Raw genomic sequence first — 17,639 nt, 5'->3', positions numbered from 1 at the left:
GGCAGGGGTGGGTCATGACCTGCTCAGCCTCTTTCACACAGCAAGGGATAGGAACCCCCCCCCTCCACCTCCTCCGTCTCCCCCCACCTACCTGAACCTGGCGTGCGTGTGGGTGGTGTAGTCATCAAGCGCGCGCAGGGGGGCGCTGTCCCCCTGGAAGAGCTTGTGGGCGGCGCCGTGCTGGAGGATGCGGGCGATGGAGCCCAGGGTGCGCCTCTGGTCCGGGAGCAGAGAGGAGCCGGCCGAGAAGTCCACCACGTCGAAGCCGTCGGGAGCCACCACCGCCGGGTTCATGTAGCGGTAGTACAGCAGGGTGCCCACGATCTGCCCCAGGCACAGAGACACACACACACTTATGGTGCACACCAGTACTGGGCTTATAAAGCCCAAATGCCTCCTGTTCTCATATCTCACTGCACTTTCATGTTTTCATACTGGACTGAAAACATCCTGGCTTCTCCAATACACACACACACACACACATCTTAAAATGATCTCAACATGCACGTACTCAGATCTCATATCTTTCTCCTGGAGGTGGCAGCAGGAAAATGCAAGAAACCAGACTGGGACGTTCAAACCCGTGATATCCCCAAAACCCTCCAAAAATGGGGAAAAAAAAAACAAAAACAAAAAAAAACACAGGGAGCCGAGACTGGAGGTGATTGTGCACTAGAAAACCCTGGCTCTATGGGTCAGGAGAGTGTGAAGCACCAGCAGTACAGTAGTGTGACTGTCAGGATTTCCTGGGCCTGGTGACTGTAGTGTCTGCTTCCTTCTTTCACGGAATAACCCAATAGATTAATCCCATTAGGACTGTTTCCTGCTTCTAAAAAGGATCAGCTCTCAAGTCGCTTATGAAATCTTTTACAGTTCAAGAGCTGTAAGTAGTTTAAAACTGTGGTGCAAGTTACTCAAAACAACGACCAACAGACTCAAGCACCTCGAATGCAAAGTCCTACTCTCCTATTAATATAATTACAACCATTTAATTAGCATTTTTTAAATCAGCCCCAACCCTGATACCTTGTTAACTGTGACAAGTCTGTATTTTTGCATGCTTGAAACTGATATGAATTTCTCATGTGCTTCTGTTCTTGTGCTTTTCACAGGCTCCTGATGACAACACCAAAGCCATCATTGTATCGTCTTAAAATAAGTGATGCGCTTCATTCGTATTGAATCACATCCAAGGATGGCAAAAAAGTAGATGTTTTTTCTGGCTAATCAAGTGTTTATTTTTTAAAGAGATGGTGATTTGTTTGAAATTCCCTGATGAACTGTCAGGATAAGAGGTGAGGAACAAAATTATGATAGGAGTAGGCAAAAAAAAAAAAGAACAATCTCCTACATTATTATTGAGACCCAGTGCCTTTCAAATATTCTTTTAAAGGGACCCATACAGGCTAATACAGTATGCAATATTTTCTTTCTCTGTAGACTACATTTTCAAATTAAATATGCAATACTACTTCATTAATCCATTCTTTTTGAGGAGGTCTGATGTAACACTCATTTTTGCAAGAATATATATTTTAAGCAATGCTTAAATGCAATACTAAGGGCCAGAAAAGCATTTTTATGTTGAATTGGTGATCTAACTTCTGATAAAAAAAACCCAATATGCAAAAAACAGGAGATGGTGAAACTGAAATATTTAAGTTTGGCGGTCCAGAGTGACAGTCTCACAGTGAATGCAGTAGCGATCCTTTAACAGTATTACATTTTGCACACATTCCTGTGCAATACAACTTCACCTTTTCCAGATTTTTTGGGAATATACTGCCGTCTATTTAAAGTCTATATTGAAGCAGCTAATTGTGTATGACTCTAATTGCATAACTGGCATTCAGCCAGACTGTATCCCCATCTACATCATCTGACCCCAAGGAGAGATCGGTTATCCACTGAGACGTACTACTATCAAAACACCTGTCTGACTTCACATTAAACACATTAAGGTTGTAAAAAGAGCGAGCCTTCACTTCTGTATTGGTCAATGTCATTTAACTGCTGCTGATAATCTAAGTGCTGATGCAGGTCACTAAGAGAGAGTTTTTCTCAGTAAGCTATTAAGTTTTGCATAGTTACAGAAGCCTTTACTTGGGAGAGATGTCTGATGAGATAAATCAGAGAAGGTGATTCATTTATTTTCACCAGGACCCTCTTGTAATGTTCTTCCACTGGGCACAGTGGATCCCAGCAGGCGAACACAACAAGCTGCTGTCTTCAGAGCGCAGAAGCCGGACCTACCTTGTAGAGCTCATCCTCGCTGGCCTGGGGGAACTTCTCCTGCAGCACCTCTTTCAGCACTTTGGCGACGTAGCGCATCCCGTACCTGCGAAGACGAGCGCAGGCCGTCAAAATCCTTTCGCGCATCTCAAGTCGGGAGAGTTGAGCGCTACCGTTCGGGCTTCGGAGGGTTCCACGCAGCCCTACCGAGCTTTTCACCTCAAAGCGGGTCAAAAAGTTGAGGCGGGAAATCAATTTACTCAGCGAATTAAGAGGACCTGGAGGAAGGCCGGAGTGCTCAGGCCCAGAGCAGCGATGGGGCGAACACGCCCGCGCTCGTCAGCAGCGCCCCAATCTTGACCAAGCGGTCAGGAGCTCGGGGCTACGTCTGGCATGCAGAAATCGCCTGCGTCTCCTCTCGTCCTGCTGCAGCGCTGCTTTTGGGACATTGCTGGTCGGCAGGGATGAGCGCCTCCTGCTTGACCACCTGTGCCACTGACTTTTACAGCAGCAGGATGGTGTTTTCTTGCAGGGCTCCAGTACTGACCCGGCCCAGCCTCTCTCAGCTGGGCAGCTCAAAACTTGCCCAGATGGCGCCGAGCTCCCGGGGTACTGCACATGATCAGATTACTCCCATCATTCTCCTCCACTAAGTACTTGACTTGATGATTATCTGAAATGCAATGATTCTACACCTGGGAACCTGCTGCTTGACAATACAAAACAACCTATCAAACCTGCTGGACCGCACCGACTGAGAGCCTCTGGCTTAAAAGCAGCAAAAGGCAGATCGCTGTGCTGACATAGGACAGGCAGTCCAAGGTGCATTTTCTTGTTCTTCTTAGAGAAAGGAAGTGATGCAGAAACAGAGTCCTGACAGTCTGTGCAGGTGTAGACAGACACGAAAGTGTCTCAGAGCTTGCAGGAGAGACAGCTATTGACAAACAGAAACTGATTCAGGTCAGCTTCTGTAGGCAAGACCGCTGAAGAGAGAAACAGACTGACAGCAGCTCGGGGAGGCTGGAGACTGGGAGAAACAGAGACATGGACCTCAGGGTCAAAACTAAGAAGGCCAGAGATGGAAGGAAGCTTAGCAAGGCTGGAGACAGTAAGGCAGTCAAGACAGATGGACAACTAGTTACAAAAGACAGAGAGACAGAGGTCCGCGTGGGCAGGTGGTCAGAAGAAACCCAGCCAGGAGGGCAGACTCACGGGAGCTTGTGCACGCCGGAGGTGATGGCGCCCAGCACCCTGTCGGTCAGCGTCTTGAGGTTGCGGATGGAGATGTCGAGGCGCCGCTGGACTTCGGGATGGCTGAGAGCCTGCTCGGCGCTCACCTCGTAGGGCAGGGAGCTGCGCAGACAGGACAACATTTTTAAAATCGCCCCTGAAGCAGGAAATATTCACATTCCAACTGCACTGGTGCTCCTTGGCTATATCAAAGAATAGTGCTCAATAAGACGCCTTATTTCAATTAATATTTAACATATATGAATAGTGTTATAGTTATTACACTCCTAATGTGTAATTACACTACAGTCTGGTTTCTCTTCAGATTGTATGTTTAATGATTCATAGTACAAAAGGAACGCCAAAAGAAGAAAACCTCATACTGTCAGTGCATTTGCATATGTGGAGCCTGAATGAGTTAAACTGTAATTGAGATTCACCAATTAGAGCACAAGGTTATATCTGAGAGGTGGTCTAAACGCGTTTGGTAGTAAGCAGATAATGGACGCAAGCATCTCAACTTGCTGTTTCTTAAAGGAATCCAGGGTTTCATCCTCAACATGCCTGGACAGCTCGTTCCACACTCCCACCAGCCTTTGTGTAAAACAACACCTTGGTTCTCGGTTTTAAAAGCACTTCCCCACTTGTTTCCAACGTAGATTCTGAAGAAACCCAGTGGGTTCACTATTAAAATGCTTGAAGGCTTCGACATTCTTTGTAATACTCTCTAAGGATGTGTGGCTCTACTTTGACTCCTCCAGATGAAATCCGCCACTCCTATCAGCTGCCCACTCCATCTGAAGGGTGAACAGCTGGCAGGCGTCACTTACACGATCTATCCTGCCAGCTAAATTGGATTGTTTTAAAGGGGAACTGCAAAGCTATTTTTATATTCCGGGGTTAGAAAGAATCAGCATTGATGAGGGCATTTCAGACCCCAATAAAAGTAAAACATATACAGTAACTTGTAAAACCTCCAATGTACATCACAGAATAGACTAAATTTCCAGGTCTGCCCAGGGCCATGTTCTGAGATTCTGAATGGGGCAACAAGACTTCTGCTGACATGCTGCTGCCTTATTACACTGCAAACTAGCAGGCCTGTGAATGAATCTCTTTTAATCCAACAGAAATACTGCTCCTCATCTCGAGACAGATGTGCCAACCAAAACTACTAACTTGTTAACTCTGCATGCAGATCACGTTGGAACTTTTCTGCGGAGGAATATCTGCTGCACAACCTGTACATCACAGAAAACTAGTCATTACAGTGACTAGTGAGCAGGAAGGGCAGCATCACGTCTCAATTCACGGGAGCTCGAATGCGAGTTTGCGACAGCATGGCGACTTGCAGTACTTTCACAGAACTCATTATTTTATGAGTAATTTGAAATTTGTCATTTTTATATCAATGAATTTTTTCGGTTACTGAGATTTAACGGCCGGTCTGAGAGATTGGGTCTGCAGTTCCCCTTTACGTTCATGTGACACCGCGCAAGGGGAGAGACGCGGTCCCCCTGCGGGGCGCTGACCTCTTCTGCCCGGTCTGGGACTCAGTCTGGTTGACCCAGCTCTTGTAGATCTCCACCGGGTCGGTCCTGATGCACAGGGCCTTGTCCTGCAGCACCTCCCTGATGGCGGGCCCCAGGATGTCCCGCAGGGCGTTGTGGCCCCTGGCGTTGCGGTAGAAGCTGACCAGCAGCCGGATGACAGTGGGGTTCCCAGTCACGGCCTCCTGCGGCTGATCCACCTTCAGCCTGCCCGAGGAGAATCAGAAGGCAGGTCCTTTCAAAGTTCCTTACTTTACAGGTATCTATAACACACTTATTGGGCACAGCCAGAGATTTCTGATATTTTACCCACCCGTTTCACCAAATGCTAATCAACCAGGCTTCAAAGCTGCCCCCCCCGCACCACACGGAGAGAGTGAGGTCCTACAGAGGCCACCCCCCCCATCACAGCCCTTCTGTCATGCCATTCCTCCCATTTGGCCTACAGGAGCGGTAGCCTCCTAGAGGGGAGGTACGTCTCTTGCCGTTGGCACTGCAGGCTCCTGCCCAGGGGTCACTGCTGCATCAGCTCCAAACCCTGTCCAGCTGAAGTCACCGCTGGCTGACCGAGCGTGTGGCTCTACCTTACGCTCGAGTGAACCAGCAGTGTCTCGACCAGCTCAGCCTCTGCTCTGCTGCTTGGGGAATCCCCGATTGTCACAGACACCTCGCCATCTTGATGACCGCAAGCTGCTGCACCCTTTTGGCACATCCTGAAACTCTGCTCGCCATGACTGCCGAACACGGCAATCCATGCGTCTCTTTGGGAGCGAACAAGGTGCAACAGGAGCAGCTCCTGTTGAAGCAGCAGCAGCAGAAAGAAGAAGTCCTGCAACTCATGCCTCTTAAGAAATCAGTCATGCTTGTGTGTATAGACAGTTTGTGAATTACTGCAGCAGCAGTTGTGTGAGTGTGTGTGTGTAATTGTGTACCTGATGTCCTGGCTCAGGGCCATGGTGAAGAGCTGCTGCAGGTGTGAGTGTGTGTCTGCGATTGTGTACCTGATCTCCTGGCGCAGGGCCGTAGTGAAGAGCTGCAGCAGCAGGTAGGCCTCCCTGCAGTCAGAGCCATAGTTGAACAGGGTAAAAATCACCGTCTCCAGGAACCGTGTGGACTTGTTCTGGGGCATCAGGAAGATCAGCTGGGCCAGATACAGAGGCTGGGTCTGGATGAAACAATGCACCGCATCTGTGAACTTTCAGACTGACTTCAACAATCCCTCAAGGATCAGGGCCTGCCTGCAGGAGCTCCTCACTGCTTACAATGCCAAGCTGCTCACGGAGATCATAGACCACCAACCAACTTATCACACCCAGGCACTACGGAAAGTCAGCTGGACACAGAGCTGCTATGACGAGACGCAAGATTGTTTTAAAAATGGACTGGGGCCTCCTGAGTGGCTCCTCCAATAAAGGAGCTCACCTGAGAGCACAGGTGGAGCTCTACGATCACGGGTTCGAGTGGCGCACAAGTTGGCTGAACAGCACAGGTGTAAGATTAGTCAGCCTCCTGGCTCTCAGGAACATAGCGACCCCCTGTGGTCACTCAAAGGCTTGCAATGAGGTTGCAGGAGTTGCCTGCAATTCCTCTTCACCCCCTGTGCGCAATCCCAGGGTTTGTAGATGGGGAAAACAGCTGGCCATTCCAAAGCACGTGTGCATAAGAGACTAGTGATTCTAAATGTAGTAATAAAAATATCTGAATCTGGAAGAAACAAGACCCCAGACTAGGACCCCAGTTCTCACCGCACGGGTGTGCCAGTTCATGCAACAATTCCAGGACATGGATCACATCATGCACTGACTTCTGCTGAATGCAAAGGGCTTCTTATCCCATGACAAAGACCCCCCCCCCCTCCCCCAGCTCACCTGCAGCAGGTAGAAGAGGTGCTGATACGCCTCCAGCTTCTCCCTCTTCTCCTTGCTCAGCGACTTCAGGCCCTTGCTCTTGTCCAGCGCCATCATGTCCGACAGCTGCTCCTTGTTCTTCCGGGTCAGCTTCTTGCAGTGGGACACGACCTCCTGCAGCCAAGGGAAGACAAAGATGCACGCGACGTGGTCATCCGAGGCTCGGAACAGGGGCTGCGTTTTAATGGCAGTTTAAGCAAAACTAGATCGCATTCACCTGCTTCTGCGTTAGGATCCCAGCCACAGATTAACCCATTAACCCATTATCTGATAGAGTAAAACAACAGGATATTTAAACCAGGAAAAAGAAGGGCGGCTTTCCTGCTTAACCACGCAGTCTTTCCCAACTCTCCAGGCCCAGCCCCCTGCCCCCGGGGGCCGGGGCGGCGTCTCTCACCTGCAGGGTGACGCGGTTGCGGACCAGCAGGCCGATCTTCAGGTCCATGAGGTCCAGGTCGCTCTCCAGCTGCCGGTTGGCGCGAATGGTCCTCACCACCTCCTCCCGCAGGCGCAGCAGCTCCCCCTCCTGGCGGATGTCGGAGTCGCCCTGCTCCAGCAGGTGGGCGAACTGCCGCACCACCGACAGAGGAGGGGTCGGGGAGCCCACTGCAGGGACAGGGAGGGGAGGTTGAGGGCGAATCCCATGAAAATACAGGCAGCAGGAGTCGCGCCGACGGGGGGCTCACCCAGCTTCCTGTAGTCTTCCCGCACCTTGTTAGCCCGGAAGAAGGCCTGAATCTTTATAATGGCACCAACCTGCATGGAGAAATAATAGGGGATTATCAGAAGCGCGAGGCTTAAGGACAGCTGCTACCCTACAGCGGTGCACATCATGAACAGCTACAGGAACTGTGCAAGGCCTCAGAACTCAATGCCCCTCTACACAGTGTACTTTTCACCTGGACTACCATGTATTTTTGTCTGCTACATTTCTGCTACGGATTTCTTTGTTCTGGTTGTTTGCCTGTACAATCACCATCCCTGATGTATTGTCTGTCATGCCGGTGTGAACAAGGATCTTGATGTCCCTGTACTCATGACCAGAACCTCCCCTCCTCTCCGCTCTAGGGGTGAGTGAATGGGGTCAGTGGAAGCTCTGTCAGAGCCTGTGCTGGAGGCACCGAGAGCAAGGCGGGACCAGGCCCTGGGTGGGAGGGCAGGCCACATGCACACAACCCCGTCTGCCCATCCTTTGGACGGCGGGAGACAACGGGAGCACCGGTTTTCCTGCAGAACCGCCACCAGGTGTTTGTCATCACCACAGGAGGGGAGGGGGTAAGGTGAATACCCCCGCTGTGCCATACTGAACACGGTCTCGCACCCCTACCCCTCAGCGCCGCATTCCACCTACGTTTCTCCTGAAGTGGCGGAGACGAGCGAGGTATCTCCTGCGAGCCAGCCACATCCGCACAAACGCCTGGAGCTGCGGGGCAGGAAAAACCAGACAAAAAACTCATCGGGAACTGCAGGCACCAGCACTGTCCCCCACCACCAGACCCTGGCACTGAGCCTGAAGGGTACTGCAGTTGGTCCAGTACGGAGCCACTGCGCTTTTACTGGCTCTTGGCACAACTGGAAATACTGGAAGTAACAACTGGAAGTACTCATTTGAAAAGGGACAGTTTTTAACCCCCTGTGCAAGAACAGTCTCAGTCTCTCACCGCCAGCTTTGACCACTTGTGCCAAGTTTGTTATGAACTTTGCTGTTACCACCCATGGTGCTTCCCATAATTCCCTCCTCAGCTCGGCAGCCGCCAAAAGTCGTAAAATGTTGCGTTTGTAGCTGCTCTGCGAGCACAGAAAGCAAACCGATCGCCCCATTTCTTGAAGGCTGTATAGGCTAACCGGCTGGAAAGGTCACGGTGAACTGCGTAGCGATAAAAAATAAAGAAAGAAAATCTCTCCAGGGCCAGGCCCACAGAAGCCCAGGTGAGGAGGAGGAGCAGTGAAAAGGGCGAAGGATGAAGATGCGCACCTTCACAGCGGCGCGCCAGTTCTGATACAGGTACTGCAGCCTCTGCCTGTACGCTCTCTGCTGCAGGAACCTCCTCCAGTGAGACTGAAACACAACAAGGCGAGTCAGGGTCCCGACTCCAGCCCACGGACAGACAGGAGGGACAAACGGACACCGAGAGCGGAACGAAGCTCACGAACGACGGACAGAGAGGCTCAAAGAGAAACAGATGTAGGTCCGGTTCTGCAGGAAGGCCGATGTCAAGCCCGGACGAGACGGGGCCCCGGGGCACGCGTGTACCTGGATGGCGACGATGGCGGGGAGCTGCCTGCAGAGGAAACGCTGGCGGGAGGCCAGCTGTCGGCGCACGAGGAAGCCCCGGGCCCGGGCCTGCAGCAGGACCAGCAGGGGCTGGCTGGACCGCCACTGCGCCTGGCGGCCGTGGGCCTCCGTGACCCGCGAGACGACGGACTGGGAAAGACAAACCAGACTCCTGAGCCGCCTGGAGTCGGCGTTAAACACCAGGCACGTCTCTCTGACTGCAGGCTGCAGCACCCTGGGCTCCTCTTGACACAAGAAACAATGATACAGTAACACCCTGATGCTGCTGATATTCAATCTGCACTCTCTGCTGTAAATCAGTGCTGTATTAACCTGGATCTCTTCACATTTAGAGCAACTCATCTGCTGCCCCTCTTGTCCTTTCCAACCATTTTGTTTTTAAAATGGACAATGTTTATAACGGCATACCCTCCAATCTGGAATCGCTAATTGTGCCCTAGCGTCTCGCTTGCGGGAAGACGCCTGTGCCCACATGGGCAGAACGAGGAGGGGCAGGCAGGCCTGCTGGCTGAGCCACGTACGTGTTGACTGCTACAGGCTTCGAGTGCGGCAGCTCCAGCTGGAGAAGAGGGGTATCCTGCACTGGTGTCACCCCTAAACTACAGTACAGGCTCCAGGGAGCCCACAGAGGGGGCTGTGGCCACTAGGAAGGCTTTAGACAACTAACCTACCTCTACCACTGCCTCTTGGGTAATCCCAGTCACAGTTGGCTAGTGACGTAGCTCGGGCTCAGACCTGCGATCGCAGAGGCTCAGTGCCCAGTCAGCACGAGCGACCCCACCAGTCGGGCCACTTGTGTGCCCCACAACGCCAAACCTTAAAAGCTACTTGTACCAATCACAGATGAGACGAGACAGTGGATATGATCTCTCCTGACATCAAACAAAGCACGGCTGACAGCTCAGCTTGAAAGAAGGAGAGAAAAGACAGGCCGCCCGTCCTGAACGGTTCTCAAGACCCCCCCCCCCCCGCTGACCTGCAGCTCGTCGTGACCCAGGTGCAGGCTGTTCTGGACAAAGCCCTGCGGCCGATCCCAGCCACCCTCCAGCCTCTGCAGGTGGAAGTAGTAGTAGCTCCCGTCCGGCTGCCTGTGTCTGAGCCATGGGCTTCCGTTGTCACCTGCCAGCGTGCACACACACACACACACAACACGCCCTTGACACCTCTACTGCTCAACCCCCCCATCAAGCAGATGAACGTGCTTTGCTTTCTCTAAAAAGTCAGGGTCATCCATATTTCATTTAATCCAAATGAACTTTTGTTCTTTGTGTGTCCTGGACTGTGAGTAACTCTTTTAGTGCACCCTCACTGTACTGATTGTATTGTATTATTATTATTGTATCATTCGTTACACTGTGGCTGTGTTGTCTGTGTTAAGCTGCTGTTGCACTGCAATTTCCCTCACGGGATCAATAAAGTATCCATCTTCGAGGTGATTTAAGTCAAAGACCCTAATGGTCTTTGTTCAATGATCAGGTTACATGAACATAGTTTTTCATCATATTTGGCACACTGCATATTGCACTACCTGTATTTGGACATAATGTATTGCATACACCCTGGATATGTAGCAGTTCTATTTATATTGTTTTTTTTTAATTCAATTTTTATTGCACTGTTATTATGCAACTTCATTCTGTAGCTTTTAATTTTGTGATTTTTATTTTTATCTCCCCCCTGGTGAGCTTGCAGAAAAGACATTTCATTGCCAGCAATTACTGCTGAAAGCTTTATTCTTGTGCATTTGATAAACTCTGATTGATTGATTGATTGATTGATTGATTGGGGCATCGTAAATCAATCAATCAGACAGCACCTCCTCCCACCCCCCTGTAACTCCAGGAACCAGGAAAAACCCCAATTGCTTCTCCCTCTTCTGCCCAAGTCTCAGACGAGTGCCCCAGAGGGGGGGGAACAGATCCCGGCCTCACCTTCCATAACCTTGGCGCGCTGCAGGGCGGCCAGCTCCGCCTGGTAGGCCGCGCTGCACTCGGGTGCCACGCTCCGCAGCGCCACCTCTGGCAGGCACAGGACGCGCAGGGTCTGCGAGGCTCGGCCTTCCTTCACCGCCTGATTGACGGCGGCCAGGCCCAGCGCCACTGCAACAGAGCCAAGGAGCGCGTGAGTGCGCTCAGGTGCCCCCGGCGGACCAGAGCCGACCACTGCAGAACTCGCCACGCCAAGAGCTGGTCTGCAAGCGCATGACGTGCAAATATCTTCTAATGCTATACTAGAAAAATCCTTTCTCGCTAGAAACGGGAAAATGCACTCGAATTTTCAGAAGACTCAAAAGACGTCAAGCTCCTATTCATCCTTAGGAGCTGTGGTAGCTCAGACAGCAAGGGTGTGTCTAGCTCCTGAGCGGAAGGTCCCGGGTTCAATCCCCAGTAACTCTTCCAGGCTCCAATTCCTTCCAGATGGCTCACAGGTCCACTCAGCCTGCTTTCCAAGTGAGTACTGGGGGTTAATCCTTCTGGGGGTGACAGGCTGGCCGGAGCGTGATGCTGACCACATCACCTCCACCTCCAGTGTCGGATGGGCAAGAAAAATGGTGGCCCTTGCCCCCCATCCCCCCCATGGGCCTTTATGGCCTGAAAAGGGATTTACCTACCTGCTCATCCTTAAGACTGCCTACAGCAGTGCTTCCCAGTCCTGATGCCCCACACTCCTGCTGGTCTTCATTCCAGCCCACCTTCATCAGGTCACTGAAGCTTTAACCGACCTGAGAAGCTGCTTCATCAGAAAATATTTATATTTTGTTTCCAGTCACAAGTTTGGGAATCTAATTTCACTGACAAAATACAAAGGGTTAAAGCTCTGACATGTTTAAGAGCTGGGAACAAACAGCTCAAATGCATCTTGTTATTATTGAGTCAATGGAGGGTTTGATTTGTGTGACTGAGGGCTCAGTTGGAACAAAACCCAGCAGGTGTGCAGGACAGCAGGATCAGGACTGGGAACAGTGGCCTAAAACAAGGACAGATGGTTGCAGGGAGCTGAATTCAGTCCTGGATGGGAAGCTTGAAACAATTTAGATACCAGTAATTTAGAAATGGACATAAGGTTCATGCTAAAACGTGACCGATATTTCAGCACTGTGACACATCTCTAGTACGACGCAGGAATAACCAAGCTGGGGTGGTGGAGACTCACTCTTGAGCGCCCTCTGGCTGTCCTGGTTGGCTCTCATCACCCCCTCCTGAATCTCCGCCAGCCACAGCTCTGCACTGGGGTCTCTGGTCTCCTGCAGGAACAGCCGCAGAGACCCAGATCAAGGCACCACTCGCCTCCCCGGACAAACGTACAATAAATACCCATAAGCATTAAATACGCATACACCCGATATCAGGTCACTAACTTGAATTCCAAGAGAACAACTGTGCCTGATGCATCAGGGGATTTCTAGGTCAAGGTTCAAGGTTTTGCGAGAATCTACATTATTTATTCTCTCCCACCTCCGCCTTTCCCAGTACCTCCGCTTTCTGCCTCTTGGCACGGGTCAGCACGTCATGGTAGCGCCCGGCATTCGCGAGCAGTACTTCCTCCAGGCCACTGGAGGGCAGTAGCAGGGCAGCCACGGTGCGCTCGGGGTCACTGCGACACAGAGCTTGGTTGATCATCCCAATGGCCAGAATCTCTGCAGGGGGAAATACCAATGGATGATATTTAACTCTAATCAGGTTATACAGTCATTTAAGGAAACAAGGCTGAAATATAGTTCCCCTGTAAAAGCTGTGTGCACTCCCACGGACTTCCCAAGTGACGAGGCTTGGACTGGCAGCATCCGGACCATAGAAATCAACCTTTACAGGTAGGAAATGTGGGTAGTCATCACAGGTCATGGAAAGCTGTATCACAACAACATGCTCAACAGATTCAAGACATCTTGTCCCCACTCTGCACAGGTATATTACAACTTAATATCATCGGACACATTTGCCATTTTACTCCCGGCCCCCGTCATTAGCAACCCTTCAAACGGCTCTTGACAGTGGTGTTTAATGGCGTTTCTGCAGCAACCTTCGTCTCAAAATCCATAAGGCTCTTGTTTTTCAGCCAGCTTGCTCCCCATGAGACACACCGACAGGGAGAGACGCTGGGGGTCAGAGTGCAGGGTCAGCCATTTATACAGCACCCCTGGAGCAGTTGAGGTTAAGGGCCTTGCTCAGGGGCCCAATGGAGTAGAATTCCTCTGCCGGCCGCGGGATACGAACCGTCAACCTTCCAGCCACAGGCGCAGATCCTGAGCCACAGAGCCACCACTCCACATATTACACATCATGACACAGGAAAGCCAGAAAAGAAACAAGCAGGACCAGACCCCCCCACCCCCAGAACCCCCAAATCCGCGGGGGAAGAGGACACTACTCACGGTCGTGCTCCTCCTGAACGGCGGCATTGACGGCATGGATCCCCCCCTGCAGGTCATTCCAGGTGAGCAGAGCGCCCCCCTGTGGCGCCGCCTGCCTCTTCAGCCCGGACAGCTCCTCGGAGTACCTGGCCCGGGAGGAGAGACGGGCTGAAGGGACTAACCCGACACGCTCGGACACGAGCTCTCTCGCGAGACCGGACCCCGGAAATCGCCATCCCGCTGGGAACCGCAGTCTTCTCGGGACAACCTGACTGCGCGGTGACCCAGCGGACGGAGAAACTCGCCCGCAGCAGCCGGAGCTGCAGGAATGTGTCTGAACTTGAACTTGAACTTTATTGCCATATGTAACCGGTGCTGGTACAATGGAATTCTTACTTACAGAAAGTCTCTCGATTGTAAAACAAGTGTAAAAAACAAAACAAAGTGCAAACAGTGCATTAAGACAATGTACAAACAGACAATAGACAATGTGCAAGTAAACATGCAGACAGTTTGAATGTAAACAATACAGACGTGTAAACAATGACTGGAGACGTACAATTAATAAATTACAATGAGGTAGATGGTGATGGTGTAGGTGTGGTCCGAGGGGGATGGCTAAATGTGTTCGCCAGTCTCACTGCTTGTGGATAGAAGCTATTGAAGAATCTAGTGGTAAGTGTCCGTATGCTCTTATATCTCTTGCCTGAGGGCAGTGGGGTGAAGAGCTCATGCCCGGGGTGGTGACTGTCCTCTGTGATGGCCAGAATTCTACCACGGCAGCGGTCCTCATAGAGCTGTTTAATCTCGGTGAGACCGCAGCCGCTGTCTGTCTGCTCTCTGCCCTACACGGTCATCGCTCACCTCTGGATCAGGCTGTCGTCGATGTCGGCCAGCCCGGCCGCAGGGTTGACCAGAGCCTCCCAGAACCCGCCGACGTCGCCCGCCTCCAGGGCCTGGTTGACCAGCGCCACGGCCGACAACATCTCCACGGCAACAAAGAGCTCCTCCTGCTGCAGCTCCCCCTGGTGGCAGAGAGAGGAAGCACCGTTCACGGTGCGAGATGAATCTTCTCGTTATCTGGAGTGCAGCCAACACAGTCACTCCACATGACAGTGCACTCATAGCATTGAAGTTCAGTTAAAAATCTAATAATCTAATAAAACAGTTTGTAAAAAGCAATCACAAATTATGGCCTCAAACTAATTGAAATTGCAGTGCTTAAAACTGAAAAGGCTTAAATCTCATTAATTTTACATTTTAACATTCAGCAAGACAGAGTCAAAACAACTGTGAAGCCCCTAGATGAGCTGGCAAGATCTAGCAGTGCAAACTGCTGGTACTCTTAACCCCCTGTAATTAACGCAGCCCTCACAACATGTGGCTGTCATTAACAGGAGATTTCAACAGTCAAAACCCAATCTGCAGTGATGCTGTACAGACTGTCCTCTCCGAGAGGCGCACAGTGGGTGCCCTACCTGGGCGCTCTGAGCCTGCAGGGGAGCCAGCTCCCGCTGGTACAGCTCTGCTGCGAAGGGAAGAACATCCGGGAGCTGGGCGTCGGGGTTCATCAACGCCTGCAGGGTGCCCCTGGCCTCCCCGTGCTGCAGGGCCCTGTTGATCTCGCACACAGCCTGCTGCACTGCACAGAGAGAGACACACCCTTACCGGCTGGAGACGCAGACCAATCAAACGAGCACCGACCGCCCGCTGCACTGCACATAGAGAAACACCCTTACTGGCTAGAGACAGACCAATCAAACGAGCACCGACCGCCCGCTGCACTGCACATAGAGACACACCCTTACCGGCTGGAGGCGCAGACCAATCAAACGAGCACCGCCCGCCCACTGCACTGCACATAGAGAGACACCCTTACCGGCTAGAGACAGACCAATCAAACGAGCACCGACCGCCCGCTGCACTGCACATAGAGACACACCCTTACCGGCTAGAGACAGACCAATCAAACGAGCACCGACCGCCCGCTGCACTGCACATAGAGACACACCCTTACCGGCTAGAGACAGACCAATCAAACGAGCCCCGACTGCCCGCGGCACTGCCAGCATACAATATCACCCCCGACGCACTGCAGCAGGCCAAGTCAATTCATCGCCACTCCCCTTACAGGGCTGCAGCACTGTGCAATTCAGTTAGTACTAAAAATATTAGAATGCTCACCTTATATTTAGCATTTTATAACAAATGAAAGCAACTAATTTTTTTATTTGGAGCTGCCAATTAGTTATTATACACTCAACCAATTAAGAGGCATCAAAGGGTTTTGACTTGCACCCCTGGCAGTGACTCCTGTACCCGCTGCAGAGGTGGAGAAATCTTTCGAGGAGCAGCATGTCTCCCACTGGTCGCCACAGGCCTGCAAGCCTGAAATTACTGCTGTTGAGAGTCAAGAACAACCTAGCTGGCTAATCTGATCCCGACACCGGGAGGGCACACGCTGGGTGGGCAGTCCAGGCAGGCCCCCGGCTCGGGCTCAGCCTCCAAAGCGGGCGCCTCCACTGACTTCATCGCCACCCCCAAGTCCTGCTCTCCAGGATCCCCGCGAGACAAGCCAGCCCGAACCTCCAACAGCAGCCCACTTACTGGCTTGGGAGCGCTGTGCGTCCTCGTTGGCCACGCAGATCCCCTCCTGCAGCTCCTCTCTGTCCAGAACGTCCACACAGCCCAGGTCCTGCAGGACACATTACAGCAGGTCATCAAGGACGGGCCTGTGCGCAGGACAGCCGCCCGGGCCATACGCAAGAGACGCAGCACGATGCCTTCCTGCGGAGGCTGATCAATCCATCAAAGTTGATTTATCAAATGCACAACAAGACAGCGTGCAGCAGCAGTTGCTGGAAATGAAATGTCTTTTCTGCGAGCTCACAGGAGGGGGGCTTTGGGAAATCGAACAAAAAACTCAGACAAAACTCAATATAAATAGAGCTGCTCTGTGTCCAGGGTGTATGCAATATATTATGTCCAAGTGCAGTGTGCTGAATACAGTGAAAACTGTGTCCATGTAGCCATTACCGGAAGATGATTTGCTGAAGGAGCTGCAGGTTGGCTATTTAGCTGTCTTATTGCCTGGAGGTAGAAGCTGTTCAGTGATCTGTTGGACTTTGACCGAATGCTTCGGTACCGTTTACCGGACGGTAGGAGAGAAAGCCGATTCAATACAGAACACAGTGCGTTAAATAAAGGACAAAACGAATGGGCTCCCCTGATTGCTCTTCGCTTTACTGCTAGAATTGCAGTGAAGATGCAAAAGAGCCGAGCACAGAGACGAAATAAAAGGAAATCTGGCAGCTGGGAAGGTAGATCAACCTCCAGGCACAGCCCTGCCCCCCGAGTCTCTCACCAGCGCCTTCTGCTCGCGGTCGGCGGACAGCTGCTCCAGGTACCAGCCGGCGTGCTCGCGGTGAAGATCCCGCAGGGCCAGGCAGGGGCTCTTCAGGGCCGCGTGCAGCGCCGGGGCGTCTCCGCGCTCCAGGGCCTCGTCCACACGCTCCACCGCTGCCTGCACTGAAACACGGCACCACGCCAGCCAGGCGCCCGTCACGGAACACGCCACGGGCGTCCGCGAGCTCCTGGTCTCACGGATCACGGAGAAAGCATGGTCAAGCCAGCAGCACTGTCACCCTGCAGCTCCCAGCTGGCGGCCCCACTGGAGCTCAGCAGGTGTGAGCCTGGCCAGTACCTGGAGGGGAGACTCCTGGGAAAAACTAAGGTTGCTGCTGGAAGAGGTGTTAGTGGGGCCAGCAGGGGGCGCTCACCCTGCAGTCTGTGTGGGTCCTGAGGCCCCAGTGTAGTGACGGGGACACTATACTGTAAAAGAGGCGCCGTCCTTCAGATGAGATGTAAAACCAAGGTCCTGACTCTCTGTGGTCATTAACAATCCTAGGGTGTTTCTCAGAAAGAGTAAGGGTGTTACCCCAGTGTCATGGCCAAATTTCCCCCCTGGCCTTTACCAGTCATGGCCTCCTAATAATCCCCCTCTCTGAACTGGCTTCATCACTCTGCTCTCCTCCCCACTGAGAGCTGGTGTGTGGGGAGCGGACTGGCGCATC

At 52.0% G+C, this 17,639-nt stretch overlaps 1 protein-coding gene across 4 annotated transcripts in view; it reads right to left on the bottom strand.

Annotated features, from left to right (window-relative positions):
• iqgap3 (IQ motif containing GTPase activating protein 3) overlaps nucleotides 1-17,639 on the bottom strand; it is a 38,095-nt gene that overhangs the window by 10,745 nt on the left and 9,711 nt on the right. For all 4 annotated transcript variants that reach the window (XM_088621521.1, XM_088621522.1, XM_088621523.1 and 1 more), the window contains exons 10-29: nucleotides 16,931-17,094; nucleotides 16,174-16,261; nucleotides 15,045-15,208; nucleotides 14,431-14,591; nucleotides 13,588-13,712; nucleotides 12,689-12,852; nucleotides 12,369-12,459; nucleotides 11,147-11,314; nucleotides 10,192-10,334; nucleotides 9,174-9,344; nucleotides 8,895-8,978; nucleotides 8,271-8,342; nucleotides 7,606-7,675; nucleotides 7,317-7,525; nucleotides 6,881-7,033; nucleotides 6,014-6,177; nucleotides 4,995-5,219; nucleotides 3,445-3,585; nucleotides 2,254-2,338; nucleotides 92-324 (exon numbers count right to left, since the gene is read on the bottom strand). In XM_088621521.1, coding sequence (XP_088477647.1) covers nucleotides 92-324; nucleotides 2,254-2,338; nucleotides 3,445-3,585; nucleotides 4,995-5,219; nucleotides 6,014-6,177; nucleotides 6,881-7,033; nucleotides 7,317-7,525; nucleotides 7,606-7,675; nucleotides 8,271-8,342; nucleotides 8,895-8,978; nucleotides 9,174-9,344; nucleotides 10,192-10,334; nucleotides 11,147-11,314; nucleotides 12,369-12,459; nucleotides 12,689-12,852; nucleotides 13,588-13,712; nucleotides 14,431-14,591; nucleotides 15,045-15,208; nucleotides 16,174-16,261; nucleotides 16,931-17,094 — 2,875 coding nt within the window. The remainder of the gene's footprint in view (nucleotides 1-91; nucleotides 325-2,253; nucleotides 2,339-3,444; nucleotides 3,586-4,994; nucleotides 5,220-6,013; nucleotides 6,178-6,880; nucleotides 7,034-7,316; nucleotides 7,526-7,605; nucleotides 7,676-8,270; nucleotides 8,343-8,894; nucleotides 8,979-9,173; nucleotides 9,345-10,191; nucleotides 10,335-11,146; nucleotides 11,315-12,368; nucleotides 12,460-12,688; nucleotides 12,853-13,587; nucleotides 13,713-14,430; nucleotides 14,592-15,044; nucleotides 15,209-16,173; nucleotides 16,262-16,930; nucleotides 17,095-17,639) is intronic.

Source organism: Lepisosteus platostomus, chromosome 26, assembly GCF_059453375.1.
Source record: "Lepisosteus platostomus isolate fLepPlt1 chromosome 26, fLepPlt1.hap1, whole genome shotgun sequence".
In the NCBI taxonomy this organism is placed as follows: domain Eukaryota; kingdom Metazoa; phylum Chordata; class Actinopteri; order Semionotiformes; family Lepisosteidae; genus Lepisosteus; species Lepisosteus platostomus.
The sequence above is the reverse complement of the archived record's forward strand: the minus strand, read 5'-3'. Positions and strand labels throughout refer to the sequence as shown.